Genomic DNA, 22489 nt, shown 5'->3' with positions numbered 1-22489 from the left:
GTTACTGGCATAGTGCGGGCAGGTTTTAGGGTATTTGTACTTAGCCCACCGTACTGTTTTCTAGATTCCTTTTTTTCTTAATAGAAATGTTCTAAGAATGTAAGCTAACATTGAACTTAAAATTTGATTCTAAATTCTCTGAATTTTGATATGATTAGTTGCATTGGTCTTCCGACAAATAATTTCAATAAAATCTTGAAGAGTAGAAGGAATAATTAATTAAAAGAATAATGTACTTATTGATATAATCTCTCTCCCATGCAGGGCGGCTCTAAAGGCTAGGTCAGTGATGCCATTGCGTTACGCCCTCAAAATTTGAAGGCCCAGATATACTTTAAGCTCTTATTATTATGATTACTATATACTACATAGTTTATATGAATAATTATCATAAAGAGAAGTGTTACAATGTATTTTTTATTATTTGATTGAGGTTGTTTTATACCAATAAGTTCATAAATTATGAAAAATTTCTCACTCATTAGTTAGTATAATTGCTCACTCTTCAATATTAATTTTATCCTTTTATATAGAAATTAAGTTATATCTATCAACAACATAAATTTCTTTTACAATCTTCTCTGAAACTGCATGAACACAAAAGCATTCATGCACCTGCTTTATTTTAGTGTAATTCAATATAGTATATTAGGTTATTTATAATTTATTTTAGATATTCACCAATAAGTGCAACTAATTAATAGAATGAACTACAATTCTCGTTTAAACTAATCAGAAGGAATAAATATTTTTGACACCGTCAATGCTCAAAATTTAAGTTATTACGCTATGTACGTTTATTTCTTTTTTTGATTGTGATGATAGCCAAATCAAAATTTTCACTTTGAGTTCTAGAGCTCAATATCCGTTAATCCACCACTTTATTTTTTGTGTTCTTCTTCCTACTTTTTATTTTTATTTTTTAATTCGCTATTTTTTGTCTTAAATAATTAATTTGTTGTTTAGAAAGCAAATTTTGTTGTTAGTGTAAAACAATTATAAAATAAATTTAAGGGCCTCTTAATATGATTTCGCCTTAGGCCATAAGATCCGTTGAGCCGCCACTGCTCCCATGCATTTGCAAACTGGTGTTAGTGCAATCTCTTTGCAGATGTCTCATACATATAATCACCCTGCATTTACGAGTAAAGTTATCACTGTTGTTCAGTATGGTTTATCAGTTTAACTTGAGTCTACAAAAAGATCAGCATCATATAATGTTAGAGCAATTTATCATGGGTTTGTTTCCTAATCTTTAGGAGTAATAAGCTGTTAGAGTAGTTCCTGATTTTGTTGCTTAAATTTGTTGTATCTTTTGTCTATAAAAATCTGAGTTGCAGAGAACTAAATAGACCAGAAAATGCAGTTTCTTTTACCTCAGCCTGTTGACTCTCTCTATTCTCTGTTTTTAATTTACAGTATTGTCTTCTTCTCTTCTCTGTTTTTGCTCACATTCTATACATAAAATAAGCATCTTTTCTTTGGGTTGAGTTAGGTCCATTTTTTTAACATAACATATACATGAGAATGATGATAAGATTCCCTAGCAGACACTTTTGAACGAACTTTGTGCATTTCACTTAATTTGTTGATTAGATGAATAAGCTTAATTTTGCTTCTCTATTGCCATACATCTCAAGTATTTAATAATTTTCTCATATTGACTTCTTGACTAGATAGAAGGCCACTCTTATGATTAGAGGAAAGATTAAAATTCAGTATTTATGTACCACTATTAGTGGGTATTTCGTAATCCGTGCTGCCTACTTATCTTCAATGGATAAATTAGAGCAAAACGAGTATAGACTATAGAGTACTATAGTATTTGTCCATTATTGCTAGAATTAGCTTTGGTGCGATTCTCTTTCGTTAGCCCTGAGGACAATCTTTAATGTGTGTCTTTATTTTCACTAATTGGAATGTCACAGTCCGGAATCTTACAAAACTCGAAAGAGAAATTATAGTAACTATAAATGATCAGTAGATACAAGAAATGTACAATCCTTATTTAAACGGGTGTTGAAGACTAGGTATAACATCTTAAAATAAAACTAAAGGCTGCGGTAAAAACTATAGCACCACTCCTTCGGGGCGCCTAGATAGTGAAAACCCAAGAAATCCGGCCTTTGTTGAGGCTCATGATTACTAGAGGATTAGATGAAAGTATTTAAAATTCACTGATCTGACTAATCTGCATTAGCCAATATTTAACTCATTACGTGACTAATGGAAGTTGACTTTGGCTTGGTAAGTCATGCCTACATGCCAATTAGAAGGTGCAACATTGTAAGCTATAATAGTCTCATGATTTGTGTAGGAAGTGAGCTTGAAAGAAAGAGATTGTCCTGCAAGTGTTGCAAATGCTTGGTATGATGCTCCCCAATTATGGCTCATGCTTATCCACCCTGTTTTGCTTCCCTTCACCCACATGCTTGCCACGTCACCCCCTCCGGCGACGTTCATCACGTATACCAATAACCAGTAACCGTTTCCTTGGAATGCGAACCGGATCCCGCCTTTCTTAATGCAAGGTACCCTGCAACCACAAATAAGTAACACCACATTAGAGATCACCACATTAGAGATGCAAGAAATGATACAAGATTAGCTTAAATTGGATGGACAAAGTTCAAATATAAAATAATTTCTTAAAGTTATATGACTCGAATCTTCAACCTACTAGTTGATGATGGAGGTGTTCTGTTACTAGAGCAACTTACTCGTCCTTAAATTGATTTTTAACTCTTGATTTAGAATTTCTTTTATATACTATCAGGGTAATTTTATGTATCGTAACATACATACCTGCGATACATAACGGGGACAATGCCAGCTTTCCATTGAGCAATTTTCATGAAAGCAGGTTTAGCCATGTCAAAGTGCTGACGTGGTGGGTTGCACCAGCCACCATGGTTGGAGTCTTGGGCCCAATTGGGTGGGCAGAGATTTGTGGCTGTAACTGTGGTAAATCCTTTGTAGCAAAATTTAGATTTCACACACTGTATTTGGAAGCATTGCCCACATGAATATCCATTGCTAAATAGTACTGTGCTCAATGCTGCAGTTGCTGTTCCATAACCAGAATTGAACAAGTTACCATATCCACAGGCTCCTCCTACAATAACGAACGGAATTAGTAATCTGAAAATAAGATAGTGTTATCTGCTACAACAAGTTAAAATTCAATAACTGTCTGAATTAGTTTGAAATCGAAGGATAGTTGATTGACTATAGTGTAACGCACCCATTGTCTCAGAAGCAGTCTCGTCTCCATAGAACGTGGCATAAGCAAGCTTCCAAGGCATGGCTTTAAACTTAGGGGTGGTATAGTAGCCAGAGGCTATTGCTTGGTGAAAAAGTGCCATTGTCGCAATGAGGAAGAAACTCAATATCCATCTGCAGTTGAAAGATGCCATTGTTGCTTGTAATTTCCTAATGCTTCACTTCAGAAAATTTTGTTATGGCTTAATTGACTTGTAACTTAAGCCTTTTATAGTTTGTGTTTAAGTAAGGAATAAGAAAATGTAGCCTTCGTGCCCCCACGAACATGTTAGGCTATAAAGTCAACTTTTTTGTTATAGAATTTATTTATCTTTATACCACGTAACCAAACTACATTTAATTTGCTTTTGGCAACGTGCGAGCAGGTTTTATGCTATTGTGCTTAGCAGAACTGTTCGTTAGATTCATTTTTTTTTCTTAACAATAGAAATGTTCTAAGAATGTAGGCTAACATTGAACTTGAAATTGACTCTAAATTCTCTGAATTTTGTATGTGTAGTTGTAATCGGCCTTCCGACAAATAATTTCAAGAAATCTTGAAGGGTAGAAAGAATAATTAATTTAAAAAACAATAAGAGGAGGAGAGAGTTTAGTATGCATGGATACGTGGCAAGTAGATTATGGAAATCAGGACAAATTCAACGTTCATTGCAGCAGAATTAATCATTTTTTACTTTTTGAAGATGATTAATTATAGTCAATGGCGGATCTAAAATTTAGAAACTGTGAGTTCTGAGTTGAGAGAGTGAGTTGTAAAATGTTTATCTAAGTCAATCTATACTTGCTTTTGTGCGCAGACATAAATGGTTTGACTCTAATTTTCTGAATACACGCACTCATGATTGGATCCACAACTGACTCTGCAAATTATTTTGGCTATTATGTGGCATTCAAGAAAGGGAAACTCAGAACAGGGGCGTAGCTACATTTGTTAAAGGGTGGTCAATTGATCACCCTTCGTCGATATATAGGTAAAGTATTATGTTTTAGCGGTATATAACATATACTAAACACCCTTTATCGAGGAATTTTTCTTCATTTCTTTCAAGTTTGAACACCCTTGAGGAAATTTCTGGCTTCACCACTAACTGAGAAAAACAATTCAACTCTATTCAAGATGATAATCTGAATCAAAACATTCATATGATCACCTGTGCTTACACAGTGTTAAATTTTACCTGTGGTATATACATGCATAATATACATTACTTAACTACAGATTGACATGCTGCAAATTGCAAAGCATCCACCATTTAACATAGGAAATTTTTTTTTATTTTTACAAATTGCCCTCAAAATAACCATGATATGATCGCTCTCCCATGCAGTTGGCGTTAGTGCAATCTGTTTGCAGATGTCTCACACATAGAATCGCCCTGCATTTTACAAGTAATGTTTTAAGAAACCAGGATGGTTTAACAGTTACCATCATTTTATACCACCAAAACTACAAAGAAAAAGACATGATCCGATGCGAATGTTTTAGAACTTCAAGAGACAGTAATAAGTTTATGCCTTAAAGGAACATCTTCTAGATTGAGAACTTGGTATAGAGAAGAACTGAACATAACAATGCCGCATTCGCTAATTGGTGAAACTTTTCCAGTGGTATGCATGTTATGTAGAAGTACTACTTCTTAACCTTTAGATTCTATTTTTGAAGTTAGAACAGTGGAATCACAATTTTGTTGACAAAACAAGATTTACTGCTACTCAACTTATTCTTGTCCTAATCAATAGAGGGTAAATAGTTTAGTTTCTTAAATCTGATGTCAGGAAAGAACTAGGCAACCAAAAGTCCACTCTCATCTGCAGACCGTCTTGCAAACTGGTCATTAACAGTCCTCTCAGAGGACAATAGAGCAATGAAGGGTCAGCTTCTTTACATCTATATGCTTTTTAGATTTGGCGTTGTGTTTATACTCTGTCTCGAACTGTTAAGTTCTCAATGCATACAAGCAAATAAGCTAACTGGTTTGATTAAAGACATGGCTAGAAAATATATAGATGATAACTTGTTTGTTGTTAAAAAAAATCATCTTATGTTATCGTCCTTAAGTAACAATAAAAGAGAATATGTACCTAGACTCATGCACTACTTCCTTCCGGCAATGTGATTAAACGTGTGCCAGAATCATAGACCATATCCGTCCCACAAATCTGTGCCAAAATCACTACAGATTTAGACTATGGAGATATAGATAAAGTAGAGAATGATGATAAGGTTTCTTAGAAGATACTTTTGGACTTACTTTGTGCATTTCACTTTGTTAGTGTTACCTCCACTAGACACAGATAATATGGTACCGAAGAAGGAAGTGTTTTCTGTTCCACAATTCGGACAGGGGCCCTGAAATTTAAGCTTATCATGTATTAATTTGAAATAGATACAACCTTTACATCATCATATAGAAAGCTTATGAACTTATACCTTCAAGATCAGAAAATCTTTAATGATAGCGTTTGTAATTGTAAAGGATAGCCACAATATGAAGGGCAAAGCAGCAAACCACGTGAAAATGAAACTGAATGGCTCCGGAAGCTGCAAATATACGAACCACAGATTATCTTTAGTTTTGGAGAGAAAGAAAAAGGATCAGAGTTAGTTTTTCCCAGGAATGGCGAAGAATCATTAGGACAAGCAGAGACAATCATAGACAGATTTAGAACTAATTTACAAGGAACCAGTTGAATTCTTATTTCCAACATGTGCATGAATACAAATATAGGACCACATATGCAGACTTTGCACAAGAGTAATAGTAATTATTAACTCCTCTCACAAAGATTAGGCGTAATTACCAACACCACTGGTACTTCAAATCCTTTTGAGAAACTAGTTTGAACTCCTAATTTACCATATATTGCCTCGATTAATACATTCAGAGACATTCTGCTATGCTATTTCAAATCCAACTAGAATCGCCTCCCATGTTAGTATTGTCTTATGCTTTGAGATATTCCAACTTCCTATCACTTTGCTAAAGCTAATGAACGTTCACAAGTTTTTGATCAAGCTAATGCAGAATATTCTGCACTTAATCACTTTGACTAGGGAGAAAAAGAGAAGAACCAGGCAAGGGAATGATATATATTTACCTCCAAAAGATAGGTGATCTCAAATCCAGTGATATCGTCGAGGAAGAAGAACCTGTAATACAGCAGCCAAATAAACTATATTAAAGAAAATTGGGAGTACTGCTTTATGAACTAAGAACACAAATAAATATGGTGCTATCTTTTTGCCTTCCCTTTTTTTGACACGAAGTGTGAAGATCATCAAGATACAATAAAATTGATGGAAACATTAGGGTCAGGCGGAAAAAACTTTAAGAGAGAGCTAGTTATCCTTATTTTTGAAGTTGGTTGTCTGTGTTTCTTCTTCTTTTACTATCTCAAACTATGGTCCCGTTCCCAAGGTATAAATGTCACATTATAAACACAGATGCGAGAAAGAACAACCTTCACACTTTCTAATACAAGTTTTCTCCTTTTCTTACTTCCTGAAAGAAGTAAACGTTTTTTGTGAAGCAATTGTGAAGTTGTACTGAAAGAGAAAGAACTGCTACTCACAATCCAAGCGCAACAACAGCTGAGGGGACATTTAGCAAGAACATCCTCAGATAATCTACATAAAGGTCACTATAAACCTGCAGTAAATTTGATCAAAGGCATAATATGAGTATACATAATGGCAAAAATGTAACACGTCCTCGTAGTGCAGATGGAAAAAATGAAGGACAAACCTTTCTACTACGGAGACTGCACCGTGGACCCTCAACCACAATATCACTGCCATCCATCTAGAATTTAAGAGATAAAAATACAGAGAATTTAGAGAACAGCATAAGAGAACAAGAAAAAAGTAGCAAAGTATTTCTAGTATGGCCATGTTCATGGGGACAGTAAATAGAAGAACAGCCTTTATTGTGATAATCGAATAACCCCATATTAGTTACCAGTCAAACTTAAAAGTAGCCGATAAGAAAAGTAAGTACTAGATAATTGTTGATATTACAGAACCTGAGCTTATACCAAGTAATCAGTCACTTTATTATACCTACAGGCAACAGTGTCAAAACAAAAATTACTTTGCTCTTACTCTTCAGGTGTTTTTTATATGTAAAGGGAAACTTCATAATAACATTCAATACCAAGCTAATACTAAACACTTAATATATAAGAATTTGATTGACTAATAGGAAAGCACCTTAAGTTTCAACTTCAGCTTGTCAAACTCTTGATCTGTCATAATCGGATTTCCAGATACATATGCCATAGAGGCTTCCAGAAATCTCTGTTCATCGGCACCTACATTAAGAGGAGTTTGCTGTCATTTAAACTACTTAAAAGCCCATATTGAAGTCATACAAGGACCATATTGTGGAAATTTTGATAATTAAAATGAAATTATTCTATACTTAGCATGACAACGCTGCTCCCTTCCCACATTAATTCTTCCTTGAGGTTATCAAATTCCTCATTTGACATGATGGCCTTTCCTTCATAATAGAATGACTGTAATACACAGCCAAGACAAAGCCATTTGTGTTTTGTTAGAAGGGGGAGTGAGAACTAGCAATGCAGATACAGAAGCCTCAATCTCAAGAAAAGAGAAAATATCAAGGGAATGGAATAGAAAAGCTGGACTTCATTACTTGTAGTGCTTGAAGAAACTCTTGCTCCATTTCCCCCATAGATTTCTTCCCCTTCCCATCAATGCTACAATACTGCAAAATTTTACTGTCCTCGTCCTCTTGGACCTGACCTGAAAGTAAAAAATGAGGTTTTATGAACATAATATGGCATTCGACACCATAAAATGAATAAATTGGATAAGATCCAAAAGTTAGACGAAAAAGAAACAGAAACCTCGGCAAAAGATTATTTCAGTTTGTATGATTGACAACTCTATAAATCTCTTTCTTTATCTCAGCACTGTTTCGTATTTTCCTTGTATTTAAAGAGATATATATACTGAACCCAAGTAAACCTGAAGGTGGCTGAAGGCTTCATTGCATCTATAGTTGAAGGTGCAATGATGTTTTTTAATTTTATTAAGGCCATGAATATAGAAAAGATACTATGGTCTAGGATAAGTAGGCAGTCTTTCTTGAACATTCTTAGGCACAATTGCCAATTTTTTTTTAACTCCTGTTAGATAATTAGGTTGACGGTGAAACACTTTTCTTTGCAGCAACCTTGCCTCACTATAAATCGATCACGGAAAAATGTTTATTTTCCTGAGGTGCAGAGATAAGAATGTGAAATCTACTTGAGTAGACTGCAAGACAGGATGGTAATTCCTTTTGGATCCCTTATATTCTCTCAGTCGACATAATCTTGCTATTAAAAAGCCTGGCTGTAGGGTAATTGATCAGAGTTACTCCACTTAAAACTGTCATCACATTTGGCCTACCAGATCACTTCATATAAGCTGAAATATCTTAATACATTATAGTTATTGAGATTGGTAACTCTATATATACTTTCTGTCATAACCATCTCATTAATCTATTAATTAACTTATATAGTGTTTCACAATCTACAATCCTGGGTAACTCAACTGTGGTTTTACAGCTTTCTGAAAGAGAGAACCTGAATTTTTCTTTTAGGCCATCACTACCTTATACTGAAACAGAATTTGAAGTAAAGCCTATCTTCCACTATTTTGTATTATGAGAATTCATCATAAATTGGATAGTTTGGGACCAGAAATGTGAGCAAGCTCACACGGGCGATCATATATACTTATCTGGTGACATAATTCTTATTAGCATATATAATTTCTGTCTTAGCTATCTCATTAATCTAGCAACTGGAGATCACGCATCCGCTTCGAACCTGGCTGGTGTTACTTACGTAGTGTTTCACAATCTACAAGCCTTTACCGCTCTATGAATGAAAATCAGACCTTCTCATTTAGGCCAATACTCCATTTTGCTGAAAGAATTAAGATATTTTGTATAGCCAAGATGGTATTTTTGGCCAATTTCCCTAAAATAATGTGACAAGCTAGGGGAATCCCACATCGACAAAACACGGAAGAGATGCTGGGTATATAAGTAGATTGGCGTTAGACTCTAGTGATGCACAATATTAATAGTGGGTTGGGCTATTACATATGGTACCTATCAGAGCCACTCTGCGTGCAACCTTGAACGGTGGTGGGGCAAACCTACCCGAGGATGTTGAGTTCCTAAGGGGATGTATGTGACACCCTAGGCAAATCAAACACATGAGAGGTGTTGTCTATACAAGTAGATTAGCGTTAGACTCTAGTGATGCATTTTAAAGCCGTGATTGGCCCAAAGCAGACAATATAACTGGTGGGCTTAGCTATTACAAATAAATTAAGGAATTTGATCCCCAGTAAGATTATCAAGTAACCATAATAATTAAATAGAACCCAAGATGAAAACTTTAAGCCTAACCTGGCTGATCGGTAGTGGCTTTAGGGGAGAGAACCAACAACCTTTTCCGAATAGATAACTTTCTGCTGGCACCAAAAGGGATCAATGGGAGTCTTGGCGAAGATGAAGCAGAAAAGATTGGTCTTTTAAAAGGGGCATGAAAGAGCCGAGAACTTGTCATACTGAACCCAAGTTTGGTCGCCATTTAATTTTGTGACGGCCAAAATGGTGGTGGCAAATGTGAAGCGAAAGTAGAAGTTGAAAAACTCTGTGCATTGTGGGAAATCTTGGAATGTGATGGTTATGGTAGAGGGGAAAGAGTGGCAACAAATGAGAGCAATTCAAGATAAGGCTATTGTGTGGAGGGAAATTAATTGTTTTCTATCTTTATTTACCCTTCAACTAAATCTTCTTCTCAGTTACATTAGTTATTGATGTTACAAAATCCGCCATGTCAGCTTCCTATGGTTCAACACCAGAATCTAGGAACCTACGTTTGCTTGACACGTGGAGGCTTGTTTTGTTCATGTGTTTGTCACGTGGATTCTTTGTCCAGTGGAATTCTCGAAGTTATTTTGGTTCTCACGACATTAGATTGTTGGTTGGTTGGTTGGTTGGTACGGTATTTAGATATTTTGATTCGTTATTTGGTTTCTTAAAATGATATACCAATATCGTACCTAATTAAATTTGATATTATTCGGTTTTCTCCTTTCGATTTCGGTTTATTCGATTCGGTAACTTCGGTTTATTCGGTTCGGTAACTTCGATTTATTCGGTTTGAATACTAACTAGTGCATAAGAGTCATAGACTGTAATATTCTTAATTAAACTACTCAAAAGTACAAAATTAAAAATATTTGTTGATAAAAGTTTTGTCCAAAACCAACAAATATCAACCCAGATAGAGAAAATTGTACATAAAGGAATAAATTTGATCATTAGAAATGTCTTGTTACTTACTTAGAGTTAATTGATGAACTTAGAAAATAAAAGAAAGTAAAATTTTAGATTTTTTATATTTATTTTATAATTAATAATATGTGTATTGTGTAATATAATAGATATTTCGGTACGGTATCAGTATTTCGGTATTTCATTTAAAATACCAAATACCATACCAAATAGCAATTTTTTAAAATTCTTAAACCAAATACCAAATCGAATACCAAAATGTCGAATACCAAATACCAAAGTTTTCAGTTTCGGTACGGTAATTCGCCCTACACAACATCGTACTAAACAGTAACCACAATTTTCAGTTCTTTTCAGAAATAATCTTTTACCAATTTAAATGAGTAAAATATTTTTTCTGTTTCAAAGAATGATGTTCTGAGTACAATGGTCAATTATGTTTCTAAAGTTTTAAATGAAATTTATATATTAAGAAATCAGAACACACACAATTTTAAAATTCGTAGTACTCCCTCCGGCCCATAATAAATGACTTTTTGTCTTTTGGCACGCCCCTTAAGAAAATACTAACTCCAAATTAAAAATGCTATTTTGACTACATTACCCTAAATTAAAATTTGCATATTGTTAACTTGACACATTAGGATATGTAAATAAGGGCAAATTTTGAAAAATTAAAGTTAATTACTTCTCGATTATATGAAAGGACAATTATTTTAGACCAAAATAAAAAGGCAAAAAAGTGACTTATTATGGGCTAGAGGGAGTAATTTTTAATTATAATATTGAAAATAGTATTTCCTAGTAAAATAGGACAGTGGAAATATTTTTATTTCCTACTAAGGATAGTGGAAATAGTACTTAAGGAAACATTCAAAATAAAAATAAGAATAGAAATTGAGCATGTGAATAAAGGGGAAGGAAAGAAAGAAGAGGAGAAGGTGCTACGCTCTTATTTGAGTTGTGAATATTACACCTAAATAGTGTAGGTTAGAATTGCAACCATTGGCTTCTAACTCCAATCCCGGAGCCCCTTATTAACTTCCCAAATATTGATTGTTCACTCTCAATATTTTTTTCTTTAAAATTTTGTAAATAGCAAGCATTCATCTTCATTTGTTTACTCCTTACCATTGACATAGAATATAATACCCAATGTGGGATTAATTAACCTCGAAATTGTTAATTTAGGATTCAAAAACTCATCCAAACACGGAATAATGAATCTCGCATCTAACCCCAAGATTATTATCCCTTATCCCGCATGCACACCAAACGACCCCTTAAAGTGTAACCACGTACAATCGGCTCTGAGACAAGATAACTATTAATGATAGAGTAATTAATAGTACTGTATCAGCATTAACCAAAATGTATAAACCATTTATAAGGCTTTTGATTAGCTACCTATGAGTCATGTTGTGCATGCTTGGTTGTTGAATTCTACAGAACATAATATGCATGATATAGTGGTAAGAGTGTTGCTCTGGTGGTAAGCACCCTCCACTTCCAACCAAGAGGTTATGAGTTCGAGTCATCCCAAGAGCAAGGTGGGAGTTCTTGGAGGGAGGGAGCCGAGGGTCTATCGGAAACAGCCTCTCTACCCTAGGGTAGGGGTAAGGTTTTCGTACACCTACCCTCCCCAGAAACAGCTTCTCTACCCCAGGGTATGGGTAAGGTCTGCGTACACCTACCCTACCCAGACCCCACTAGTGAGATTATACTGGGTTGTTGTATAATATGCATGATATCTACAAGAAATTTTAATTAAGCTTTACTTTCCGGTCAACTCAAGACAACCTACCTATTTAATTTTTCCACCCATAATATAAACCTCAACTAAATAGAGCACAAAAGTGCAATAAAGTGGGAGAAAGATTTAAAGGCAAGAGAGAATTTAATATTCATCCAGAGATAGTGGTAAGTTTGCAAATAATGGCCTTCTTTATTACTCCATAAGTTTTTGTGGTGAGTTTGCAAACCAGGCATCATAATATATTGTGAAAAATCAAAGACAGTTTAGTTCACTCACATCAGTATGACTTTCGACGCCAAGTGCTAGTTCAAGTTTAGGCCATTTTTAAAAGTGCGTACACAAACTTTACCCCTACCCTGGATAGAGAGATTGTTTTCGATAGATCATCGGCTCAAAAAGAAGAAAAGAAATAATAGAACCGTAACAACAACATAGGTTATTGTTCCTGTTCTAATTAATGAATTGTCAATTAAGTGAGCTGTATAGCCAGAGATCAAGGGTAGTTTCGATAAAAACACATACGATTAAGGCTATTAATTTTTTTAAGGAGTGCGCAAGAACTTTAAAAACATATTATGTGGACCTGCGATAGAAAGAATTAAACTAAAGCAAGTATATATGTCAATGAAAAACGGTATAGGGAATAAACATGGAGCTGCAGTTCCCAGCCACCAGTCGTTTGTGTCTAAAGATAACCTCATAGAATTGTGTCCCAACCACCATTCTAGTCCTGGCATCGAGATTTGAGAGGTAAAACTAAACTAAAAACCTTAACCAAAACTAGGTTAGCTATGAGTCACGTGCATGCTTGGTTGTTGAATTCTACAAAACATGCATGATATATCTACAAGAAATCTTAAGTTTTACTTTCCAGTCAACTCAAGAGAACCTACCCTTTTTTGCCATCCATATATAAACCTCAACTAGAGCATCAAACTATAATAAAAGGGAAAGAAAGAAAAAAGCAAGAATAATACAGAGATGGTGGTGATCAGTGCAGTAGTTCCAACTCCTTCAAGAGTTGAAAGCTTGGCTAAAAGTGGAATCCAGGCTATCCCTAAAGAGTATGTGAGGCCACAAGAAGAGTTAAATGGAATAGGAAACATATTTGAGGAAGAGAAGAAAGATGAAGGACCTCAAGTACCGACGATTGATCTAACAGAAATCGACTCAGAGGACAAGGAAATTCGAGAGAAATGCCACCAAGAGTTGAAGAAAGCAGCTATAGAATGGGGTGTTATGCACCTTGTTAACCATGGCATATCAGATGAGCTAATTGATCGTGTCAAGGTTTCTGGAGATACCTTCTTTGATCAACCTGTTGAAGAAAAGGAGAAGTATGCTAATGACCAACCCTCTGGCAATGTCCAAGGCTATGGCAGCAAGCTAGCAAATAGTGCTTGTGGTCAGCTTGAGTGGGAGGATTATTTCTTCCATTGTGTTTTCCCTGAGGACAAGTGCAACTTATCCATCTGGCCGAAAACCCCTACAGACTACATGTAAGCTTCTTCAATAATTTCATAATTGCAGATTTTTTACTATTTTTGTTTTTTATTTTGTTTTTTGTTGTAACGGTGGTGTTTGGGTCAGCCTGCATGCACCACGACTAATCCACCGATAACCTACTAAATCCCACCAACATAAATGAAGAAATCACCTAATGTCAATGCATGTGCTGGAATTTGAACCCGGATCTACCAGGGCCTTTTCCTTTCCCACTTCACTAACCACTGAACATTTCCAATTTGCAGTCCAGCAACAAGTGAATATGCCAAGCAGATCAGGAACCTAGCAACAAAGATTTTGGCAGTGCTTTCTATTGGGCTGAGACTAGAAGAAGGAAGACTAGAGAAGGAAGTCGGAGGCATGGAGGACCTGCTGCTTCAAATGAAGATTAACTACTATCCCAAATGCCCCCAACCAGAACTAGCACTTGGTGTCGAAGCTCATACTGATGTCAGTGCACTGACTTTTATCCTCCACAATATGGTGCCTGGCTTGCAACTTTTCTACGAAGGACAGTGGGTAACGGCAAAGTGTGTGCCTAATTCCATAATCATGCATATTGGGGACACCCTTGAAATTCTAAGCAATGGAAAGTACAAGAGCATTCTTCACAGAGGGGTTGTGAATAAAGAGAAAATAAGAATCTCATGGGCTATTTTCTGTGAGCCGCCGAAGGAGAAGATCATCCTTAAGCCCCTACCTGAGACTATAACTGAGGCTGAGCCACCTCGATTCCCACCTCGCACCTTTGCACAGCATATGGCCCATAAGCTCTTCAAGAAGGATGATCAGGATGCTGCTGCTGAACACAAAGTCTCCAAGAAGGATGACCCGGATTCTGCTGCTGAACACAAACCCTTCAAGAAGGATGATCAGGATGCTGTTGCTCAGCAAAAAGTCCTCAAGGAGGATGAACAGAATGCCGCTGCTGAGCACAAAGTCTTCAAGAAGGATAATCAGGATGCTGCTGCTGAAGAATCTAAATAGCTTCTCTTGTTGTCACTCTGATGGTTTTATGTGAAGAAATTTTCAAAAACTTTATGCTTGTTCTGAAGTCACAAGTGATCCATGATTTTGTCTCCTCTGCAATGTCTTTATTTAGTAAACATATCTGTTAAATTTCAAGAAACATTATTCCCTAGTATAGGAGCTACACCTGTTTTTGTGCATCCCCCGGATGCTTTCATCAATAAAACTACATTTACTTCATCAACAAAAGAAGAAACATTATCCCCCTTGGTCTAAGATGTGTTGGAAAAAATAATAATCCCGCCCAGAAATAATATCCACGATAAATAATAATAACACAAGAGAGTAACAACGACACCAACTCTTTTAATGGGTAAAATACAATACCCGAGCGGAGCAATATAACCACTATAATATTACAACTTAGTAGTGTCAAGAGACTACTACAATCTTGAAAGAAATAACACTCTTTATTTAAAACACTTCACTACAATATTACTCACACTCACTATTTATCTCACAGACTACAATCTGTGGATTACTCTCTCTAACTTCTATTGCTTCTCTATTATTTTGGTGTGATTGAAATGAAGAATGGATGCCTCTATTTATAGTAAGAGATGTCATTCAACTACTACAAATAAGATGTCTTGTTGTTGATTTAGTGCTATAAGTTTTCAACAAAGTTAGGCACCTCCCATTTTCTTCAACAAAGTTGTTAACAAAGTTAGGCACCTCCCATTTTCTTCAACAAAGTTGTCAACAAAATTAGGCACCTCACATTTTCTTCTTTGTTTTTCTTTAATATGAGCCCCACAAATCTCTCCCTTAATTTTAATTTTTCTTTTTCATTCCAAGACTTGATCTCAATCTCTGAAAATCCTCAAACTTAAGTGGTTTTGTAAAGATATCTGCAGCCTAATCATGAGACTTCACATATTTGAGCTTGACTTCCTTCTTGGCAATGCACTCTCTGATGAAGTGATATCTTGTATCTATATGCTTGCTTCGATCATGATACACTGGATTCTTGGCGAGTGCCTGTGCAGATTTGTTATCAATACAAATCTATGTAGCTTCAATTTGTGGCAAATTGATCTCCTTCAATAATCTTCTTAGCCAAATAGCATGACAGGTATATGATGTTGCTGCTATATATTCGGTTTCACAAGTCGAGAGAGTAACTATGGACTGTTTCTTTGAACTCTAAGAAATAACAGAATCACCCAAGAAAAACACAAAGCCAATTGTGTTTTTTCTATCATCAATATCTTCCGCATAATCACTATCACAAAATCCCATAAGGTTGAAATCATTATAAGAAGAATAAAATAACCCAAAGTCGATCGTACCTTTTAGGTAACGAAGAATTCTTCTAGTGACTTTCAAATGGGTGGAGGTAGGAGCTTCCATGAAGCGGCTTACTACTCCAACTGCAAAGAGTATATCTGGCCAGGTACAAGTCAAGTACCTCAAACTTCCCACAAGACTTTTAAAAAATGTGGGATCCACCTTTTCTCCTTCATCAAACTTGGACAATTTTGTCCCACTCTCCATCGGTGTGTTCACGGGGTTGCAATCGAGCATGTTGAACTTTTTCAAGATCTCCTTTGTATAGCTTTCTTGAGAGATGAAAATTCCATCCTCCATCTGCTTCACTTCTAGGCCCAAGTAGTATGACATGAGCCCTACATCTGTCATCTCGAACTCACGAGACATATCTTTCTTAAAAGCTTCAAACAAACTTGGGTTATTACCCGTGAAAATAAGATCATCAACATAAAGACAAACAAGTAAGATATCTCCATTAGTATGAACTTTAAGGTAAATAGCATATTCATGGAGACAACGAGTAAACCCATTGTCTTGAAAATACTTGTCGATACAACTATTCCATGCTCGTGGGGCTTGCTTTAATCCATATAAAGTTTTCTTCAACCGCAACACTTTATCTTCATGGTTTTTTACCACAAAGTCCAATGGTTGTTCAACATATACTTCTTCTTCAAGATAGCCATTCAAAAAAGCTGACTTGATATCTAGTTGATGGATCTTCCACTTCATTTGCGCCGCCAAGGAGATAAGCAAACGAATCGTCTCCATGCGGGCAACAGGTGCATAGACTTCTTCATAGTCAATGCCTTGCCTTTGCTTATAGCATTTAGCCACAAGTCGTGCCTTGTATCTCTCCACATCTCCATCAGCATTCTTCTTTGCCTTGTATACCCATTTAACTCCAATTGCTCGATGACTCTTGGGAAGTGTTGTTAACTCCTAGGTGTTGTTCTTCTCTATTGACTCGATCTCCTCCTACAAGGCTTGTCTCCGCCTTTTGTCTTCAACAGCTTCATCAAAGTTCATTGGTTCACTATCAGCAAAGAGACAATATAAAAAATCAAAATTAGTAACTTCCTCTGTGTCCTCATAGAGCTCTTGAATACTCCTTGTCCTTTGCAGTTGTTCATTTGAACTTTCTTGAGAAGAGGGAGATGCAACATTTGTTGGAGAAGGAGGTGGAGTTGTATCCTGCACAGGTTCCACGGTCTCTCGTTCTTCTTCATCACCAAAGTATGGAAGAAAATCATATGAAGTTTCTTCCTGAGCTTCCCAGTTTCATGCCAATTCTTCATCAAATTCAACATCGCGACTTACCACCATCTTGTCGCTACTTGGGTTGTATAGCTTGTAGCCTTTTGAACTCGTATCATAGCCAACAAACACATGCTTGACACTTCGATCGCCAAGCTTCGCTCTCCCTTGATGTGGCACTTAGCATAGGCTATGCTCCCAAAGATTCTCAAGTGCTTGACACTTGACTTTCTTCCACTCAATACTTCTTGAGGGGTTTGATCTCTAACATTCTTTGTTGGAGACATGTTGTTCAAATAAACTGCACAAGATACAGGTTCTGCTCAAAATTCCTTGGGCATATTTTTAGCTTTTAACATACATCTAGCCATATTAAGAATCGTTCGATTCTCTCTCTGCAACTCCATTTTGTTGGGGTGAATAAGGTACCGTTAGAGGGCGACGAATTCCATGAGATTTACAAAAGTCATTAAATTCTTTTGAAGTGAATTTGCCTCCTCTATCGGACCTTAAAGCTTTTATTTCATAGCCACTTTCTTTTTCTATAAGTACTTTGAAAATTTTAAAAACAGCAAAAGCTTCAGATTTTTGGTTCAAGAAATAAACCCAAGTCTTTCTACTTAAGCCATCAATGAAAAGTAGAAAGTATTTACTTTTACCAAATGAATGTGGATTGATTGGTCCACACACATCAGTGTGAACAAGCTGAAGCGGCTTGGTTGATCTTGACATGGCCTCCTTTGGAAAACTCCTCCTTGCATATTTTCCAAGAAGACAAGCTTCACACAATTGATTGGGATTGTTAATTGATGGTATCCCATGCACCATATTCTTTTCTCCCATTGATTTGAGCGCTTCAAAATTTAAGTTCCCAAATCGCATGTGCCAACACCATGATTCATCTTGCACATTAGCCTTCAAACACTTTGCATCAATTGTCTTAAGATTCAGTGAGAATAATTTATTCTTACCCATATGCACTTTAGCAATTAGAATTCTACTTGAATCTCTAATCCAAAGATGCATATTTTTCATGTGGATGTCATATTCCTTTTCAAAAAGTTGGCCCAAACTCAAAATATTACTTTTTAATTTTGGGACATAATAAACATCTTGAATTAACTTGTGACTACCATCTTTACAGGAAATCAGAATCATACATATCCCTTCAATTTGAATATTTGAGGTATCTCCAAAGGACACATTACCTCTCACCGTTTTATTGATCTCCACAAACTTCTCTTTGCATCCACACATATGATTGCTTGCTCCATTGTCCAAATACCACGAGCTGCAATCATCCTTTCTTCCTTGAGTGCCATCAACAGCGTTGACTCAACTTCTTCTTTCTTGTCGTCAACAAAGTTAGCTTTTTCTTCAATATTGCTATGACATTCCCAAGAGTAATGGCCAAATTTATGACAATTATAACATTCAATTTTTGATTTGTCATACCTTTGTCCATTATTTTCTTGGTAGTAGCCACGTCCTCTTCCTCCCCTATGTCCACGACCACGACCTCTGAATGTCTGGTGGATTTTAACTTCATTGTTGAAGTTGTTAGCGTTGCTTCTTCCTCTTCCATGACTGCCACGACCTCGTCCCCGTCCATTCCCTCGATAGCTCTTTTCACCTCCATAATCTTTGAAGGATGCCTGCGTTTTAAGAAGTTGCTCCAATGGCACTTCTTGTCTCCTCTTGATCTTTTCTTCATGGGCCTGTAAACAACCCTCCAATTGCTCTACCATCATAGAGTCTAAATCTTTAGACTCCTCAATAGCACACACCACAAAATTAAATTTAGGTGTTAAAGTGCGAAGGATCTTTTCTATCACACAGACATCTTTTATGTCCTGCCCATATTTTTTTTAATTGATTTACAACAGCCTTCACTTTTGAACAATAATCTGAAATGCATTCGGATTCTTTCATTTTTAAAACTTCAAAATCAGCCCTTAGAGTTTGAAGTTTTACCTTCTTCACCTTGTCAACTCCTTGAAGAAAATTTTGTAAGATCTCTCAAGCTTCCTTTGAGGTGGTAGCATCTGCCACCTTCTCGAACATGGCATCATCCAGACATTGATGGATGAGCGTGAGGGCTTGTTGATCCTTCTTCCTTGTCTTTGTCAAGACATCTTTCTCATTTTGAGGCAGAGCTTCCTCATTATCGGGTTTTGCATACCCTCTATCTACGATTTCCCACACATCCTGAGAGCCAAGAATGGCTTTCATACGTAGACACTATTTCTCATAATTATCTTTTGTGAGACATGGGTACTGAAAAGACAGCGTACCATTATTTACCATGGCTCGGATACCATGTTGTTGAGAAAAATAATAATTCCGCCCAGGAATAATATCCACGATAAATAATAATAACAAAAGAGAGTAACAACGACACCAACTCTTTTAATGGGTAAAATACAATATCCAAGCGGAGCAATATAACCACTATAATATTACAACTTAGTAGTGTCAAGAGACTACTACAATCTTGAAAGAAATAACACTCTTTATTTAGAATACTTCACTACAATATTACTCACACTCACTATTTATCTCACAGACTACAATCTGTGGATTACTTTCTCTAACTTCTATTGCTTCTCTATTATTTTGGTGTGATTAAAATGAAGAATGGAGGCCTCTATTTATAGTAAGAGATGTCATTCAACTACTACAAAGAAGATACTTGTTGTTGATTTAGTCCTATAATTTTTCAACAAAGTTAGGCACCTCCCATTTTCTTCAACAAAGTTGTCAACAAAATTAGGCACCTCTCATTTTCTTCTTTGTTTTTCTTTAATATGAGCCCCACAAGATGCTGCATAGGGAAATAACCATTACCCCCCCCCCCCCCACGCGCACACACACACATCATTTTTCTCATGTTCAGCATATTGCTTTGGAGAGTAGAGTGATGCTCAACTTGATGCAGAAAGTTAATGAAGTTTACCACAGCAATTTCTCATGAGGGAATGTATGCTTACATGTTGAACAGAATATTCCATCATTCATATTCAATTTGTGCGCGCAAGGGTTTATTTGAAAAGAAAGCTTCTAAGTTGTAGGTAAATAGCTCTTCAAGTGCTTCCATAGACTCGGGAGTTAAAACAGCAAGATGTGGAGACAGCACCACATTATCCAACCCGAACAATTCCTCCGGCACATAGGGTTCATTTTCATAAACATCAAGACCAGCACCTCCAATCTCACCTCTCTTCAGAAACTCCACCAATTCCTTCTCATCAACTAGCGCCCCTCGCCCAACATTTATGACGATACCCTCCTTCCCGAGGGCAGTCAGCACCTCCTTGTCAATTATGTGGTGTGTTTCTTCCGTTAAAGCACAACAAAGAATCAGAACATCACTGTTAATGGCAAGGTCATGAATATTAGAATGGAAAGGAAACGGAACATTAGGCTTCATCCTTCTCGAGGTGTAGGCAATGCTGCAGCCAAAGGCCTCTAGTCTCTTACTAACCCTTGTACCGATGCTCCCTAAACCTACAATCCCCACTCGTTTTCCACCAACCTGTGTAAGAAAACCACAACTCCTTTACTAGTTCAAGTAGCACATTAGTAAAACGATATAGAAAACATACAGGAGAATATCTTCATTTTACTTGGTTCACAATTTACAATATCTTATTGAACTAGTTGACCTCAACTTAGAAACAAGCGGCTCAATCCCAAAGCTGCAGTGGATAATATGAATCCTCACTATATGATGATTGTACCAAATAAAAATATAAGATTATAAAAACAAATGTGAAGTTGAACTCAATTTATTTATGTTTTTAGCACCCAGGTTAGTACAAAAATCAATCAATTACTCCTCAATGACACAGCTACTTGAGATTGGCTTCAAATTCTCCCTTTAATAACTGTGCAATAAAACAAAACTACTGAACTCCTCTTTCCACCAAATAAGATTTAGTATAATATTGTCAACCTGCTTAATTTTTTATTTTTAAAAGAAACATAAGACAATGACACACTTTTCAACTAAGTTGATACTTTGGAAAATGTTCAATCTTGACCATAATCAAATCAATGGAGTATAAAACATTAAAACTCATTGGAGAAATAGAATCTAATTTTTTAATTAAAAATAAAGAGAAACGGGACCTGATCATGAATTATGAAGATGTTCCAGCATGTAGAAAAATAATACTGACCTTATAACCGAGAGGACTCAACTCTCCTATCCCTATGACAGGCCAAGAACCGGCACGAACAAACCGGTCAGCAGCAGAGACGCCACGTAGGACATCAACCAAGAGGCCGACGGCGAAGTCAGCGACGTCATCGGAGAATGAATCTCCAGCGGTGGTGACACGGATGTTACGGCGGCGACACTCGGCGAGGTCAAAGTGGTCAAAGCCGGCACTAGTACCCACGATGCACTCTAAGGAAGGGTAAGTATCCAAGGTTTCGGAAGTGACCGAACTGGGACCCACACAGAGCATGAGCCGAACCGAGCTGGAGAGGTGGAGAAATGATGGGTCGGATTCGTCGAACGGGTCGAGAATTCTGTAACGGGTTCGGAGCTTGGACAAGAACATGGTTTTGAACCTCGGAAGGCGATGGAGGAGAAGTAGCCGGTGATTGGTCGTTTCCGGCGAGCCGGAAAAAGACATCTTCCCAGTTCCGATAACAGATTTTGTTTGAGGTATTTCTTTTATAAAATTTCAATCATACCAATTTATGTATAACCAAAATTACACTTTTAAAAATCGTATCAGTCATGTCGGTTTATGTTCGTTATCGGTGCGATTCGATTAATTTTCGGTATTTTTTAAAATATCATTTAAAAGTCACTATTCGAAGCAGAATTCAATAACATACGTATTTTTTATACAATTTAACAAAACTCTCTAGACATTTTTACTATTTAAAGGGTGATGAACTAAGAAAATATGAAAAATGGCCAGAGTATAGATCCATCAACTTCTATAGCAACGCAAAAGAAACTAAGCAAAGACAAAAAAAATATAAATTACGCGAGTGGAAAGATATTAAACAAGTTAAGATTTAAGAATAAGATAAAAGATTA

At 36.3% G+C, this 22489-nt stretch overlaps 4 protein-coding genes across 5 annotated transcripts; 1 reads left to right on the top strand and 3 right to left on the bottom strand.

Annotated features, from left to right (window-relative positions):
• Positions 1-1984: 1984 nt before the first annotated feature.
• LOC107819372 (expansin-A7-like) lies at positions 1985-3427 on the bottom strand. The gene is made up of 3 exons (XM_016645482.2): positions 3245-3427; positions 2806-3115; positions 1985-2536 (listed from the first exon to the last, which is right to left on the bottom strand). The coding sequence occupies exons 1-3, from the start codon at positions 3414-3416 to the stop codon at positions 2224-2226; spliced, it is 795 nt and encodes a 264-aa protein (XP_016500968.1). The 5' UTR covers positions 3417-3427; the 3' UTR covers positions 1985-2223.
• Positions 3428-4371: 944 nt separating this feature from the next.
• On the bottom strand, positions 4372-10096 carry LOC107819369 (PGR5-like protein 1A, chloroplastic). The gene is made up of 10 exons (XM_075245365.1): positions 9717-10096; positions 7941-8050; positions 7704-7800; positions 7493-7593; positions 7029-7085; positions 6856-6932; positions 6382-6433; positions 5714-5824; positions 5365-5632; positions 4372-4658 (listed from the first exon to the last, which is right to left on the bottom strand). The coding sequence occupies exons 1-9, from the start codon at positions 9898-9900 to the stop codon at positions 5531-5533; spliced, it is 891 nt and encodes a 296-aa protein (XP_075101466.1). The 5' UTR covers positions 9901-10096; the 3' UTR covers positions 4372-4658; positions 5365-5530.
• Positions 10097-12535: 2439 nt separating this feature from the next.
• LOC107819371 (glyoxylate/hydroxypyruvate reductase HPR3-like) lies at positions 12536-22152 on the bottom strand. Of its 2 annotated transcripts, none has more exons than XM_016645481.2 (3): positions 21612-22152; positions 20421-20965; positions 12536-14983 (listed from the first exon to the last, which is right to left on the bottom strand). In XM_016645481.2, exons 1-2 carry the CDS (start codon positions 22071-22073, stop codon positions 20441-20443), a joined length of 987 nt encoding a protein of 328 aa, XP_016500967.1. In that variant the 5' UTR covers positions 22074-22152; the 3' UTR covers positions 12536-14983; positions 20421-20440. The 2 variants fall into 2 exon arrangements, with proteins under 2 accessions (XP_016500967.1, XP_075102477.1); XM_075246376.1 differs by having other exon boundaries at positions 14829-14964.
• ANS1 (leucoanthocyanidin dioxygenase) lies at positions 13310-15083 on the top strand. The gene is given in 2 exon segments (NM_001326043.1): positions 13310-13865; positions 14118-15083. Coding segments are annotated over 2 exon segments (1260 nt in total). The 5' UTR covers positions 13310-13347; the 3' UTR covers positions 14860-15083.
• Positions 22153-22489: the final 337 nt, after the last annotated feature.

Source organism: Nicotiana tabacum, chromosome 23 (assembly GCF_000715075.1).
Source record: "Nicotiana tabacum cultivar K326 chromosome 23, ASM71507v2, whole genome shotgun sequence".
In the NCBI taxonomy this organism is placed as follows: domain Eukaryota; kingdom Viridiplantae; phylum Streptophyta; class Magnoliopsida; order Solanales; family Solanaceae; genus Nicotiana; species Nicotiana tabacum.
The sequence above is the reverse complement of the archived record's forward strand: the minus strand, read 5'-3'. Positions and strand labels throughout refer to the sequence as shown.

What these genes read in the sequence shown, in the direction of transcription:
- LOC107819369 (XM_075245365.1), bottom strand. Translation starts at nt 9,900, where the DNA reads ATGGCGACCAAACTTGGGTTCAGTATGACAAGTTCTCGGCTCTTTCAT. An exon ending in AGTTTCTTCAAGCACTACAA is followed by an intron (nt 7,801 to 7,940) that starts GTAATGAAGTCC and finishes TGTGTATTACAG; the next exon opens with TCATTCTATTATGAAGGAAA. An exon ending in AGATCACCTATCTTTTGGAG is followed by an intron (nt 5,825 to 6,381) that starts GTAAATATATAT and finishes GTATATTTGCAG; the next exon opens with CTTCCGGAGCCATTCAGTTT.
- LOC107819372 (XM_016645482.2), bottom strand. Translation starts at nt 3,416, where the DNA reads ATGGCATCTTTCAACTGCAGATGGATATTGAGTTTCTTCCTCATTGCG. An exon ending in GACTGCTTCTGAGACAATGG is followed by an intron (nt 3,116 to 3,244) that starts GTGCGTTACACT and finishes TCGTTATTGTAG; the next exon opens with GAGGAGCCTGTGGATATGGT. An exon ending in GTCCCCGTTATGTATCGCAG is followed by an intron (nt 2,537 to 2,805) that starts GTATGTATGTTA and finishes TTGTGGTTGCAG; the next exon opens with GGTACCTTGCATTAAGAAAG.
- LOC107819371 (XM_016645481.2), bottom strand. Translation starts at nt 22,073, where the DNA reads ATGTCTTTTTCCGGCTCGCCGGAAACGACCAATCACCGGCTACTTCTC. An exon ending in TGAGTCCTCTCGGTTATAAG is followed by an intron (nt 20,966 to 21,611) that starts GTCAGTATTATT and finishes TTTCTTACACAG; the next exon opens with GTTGGTGGAAAACGAGTGGG.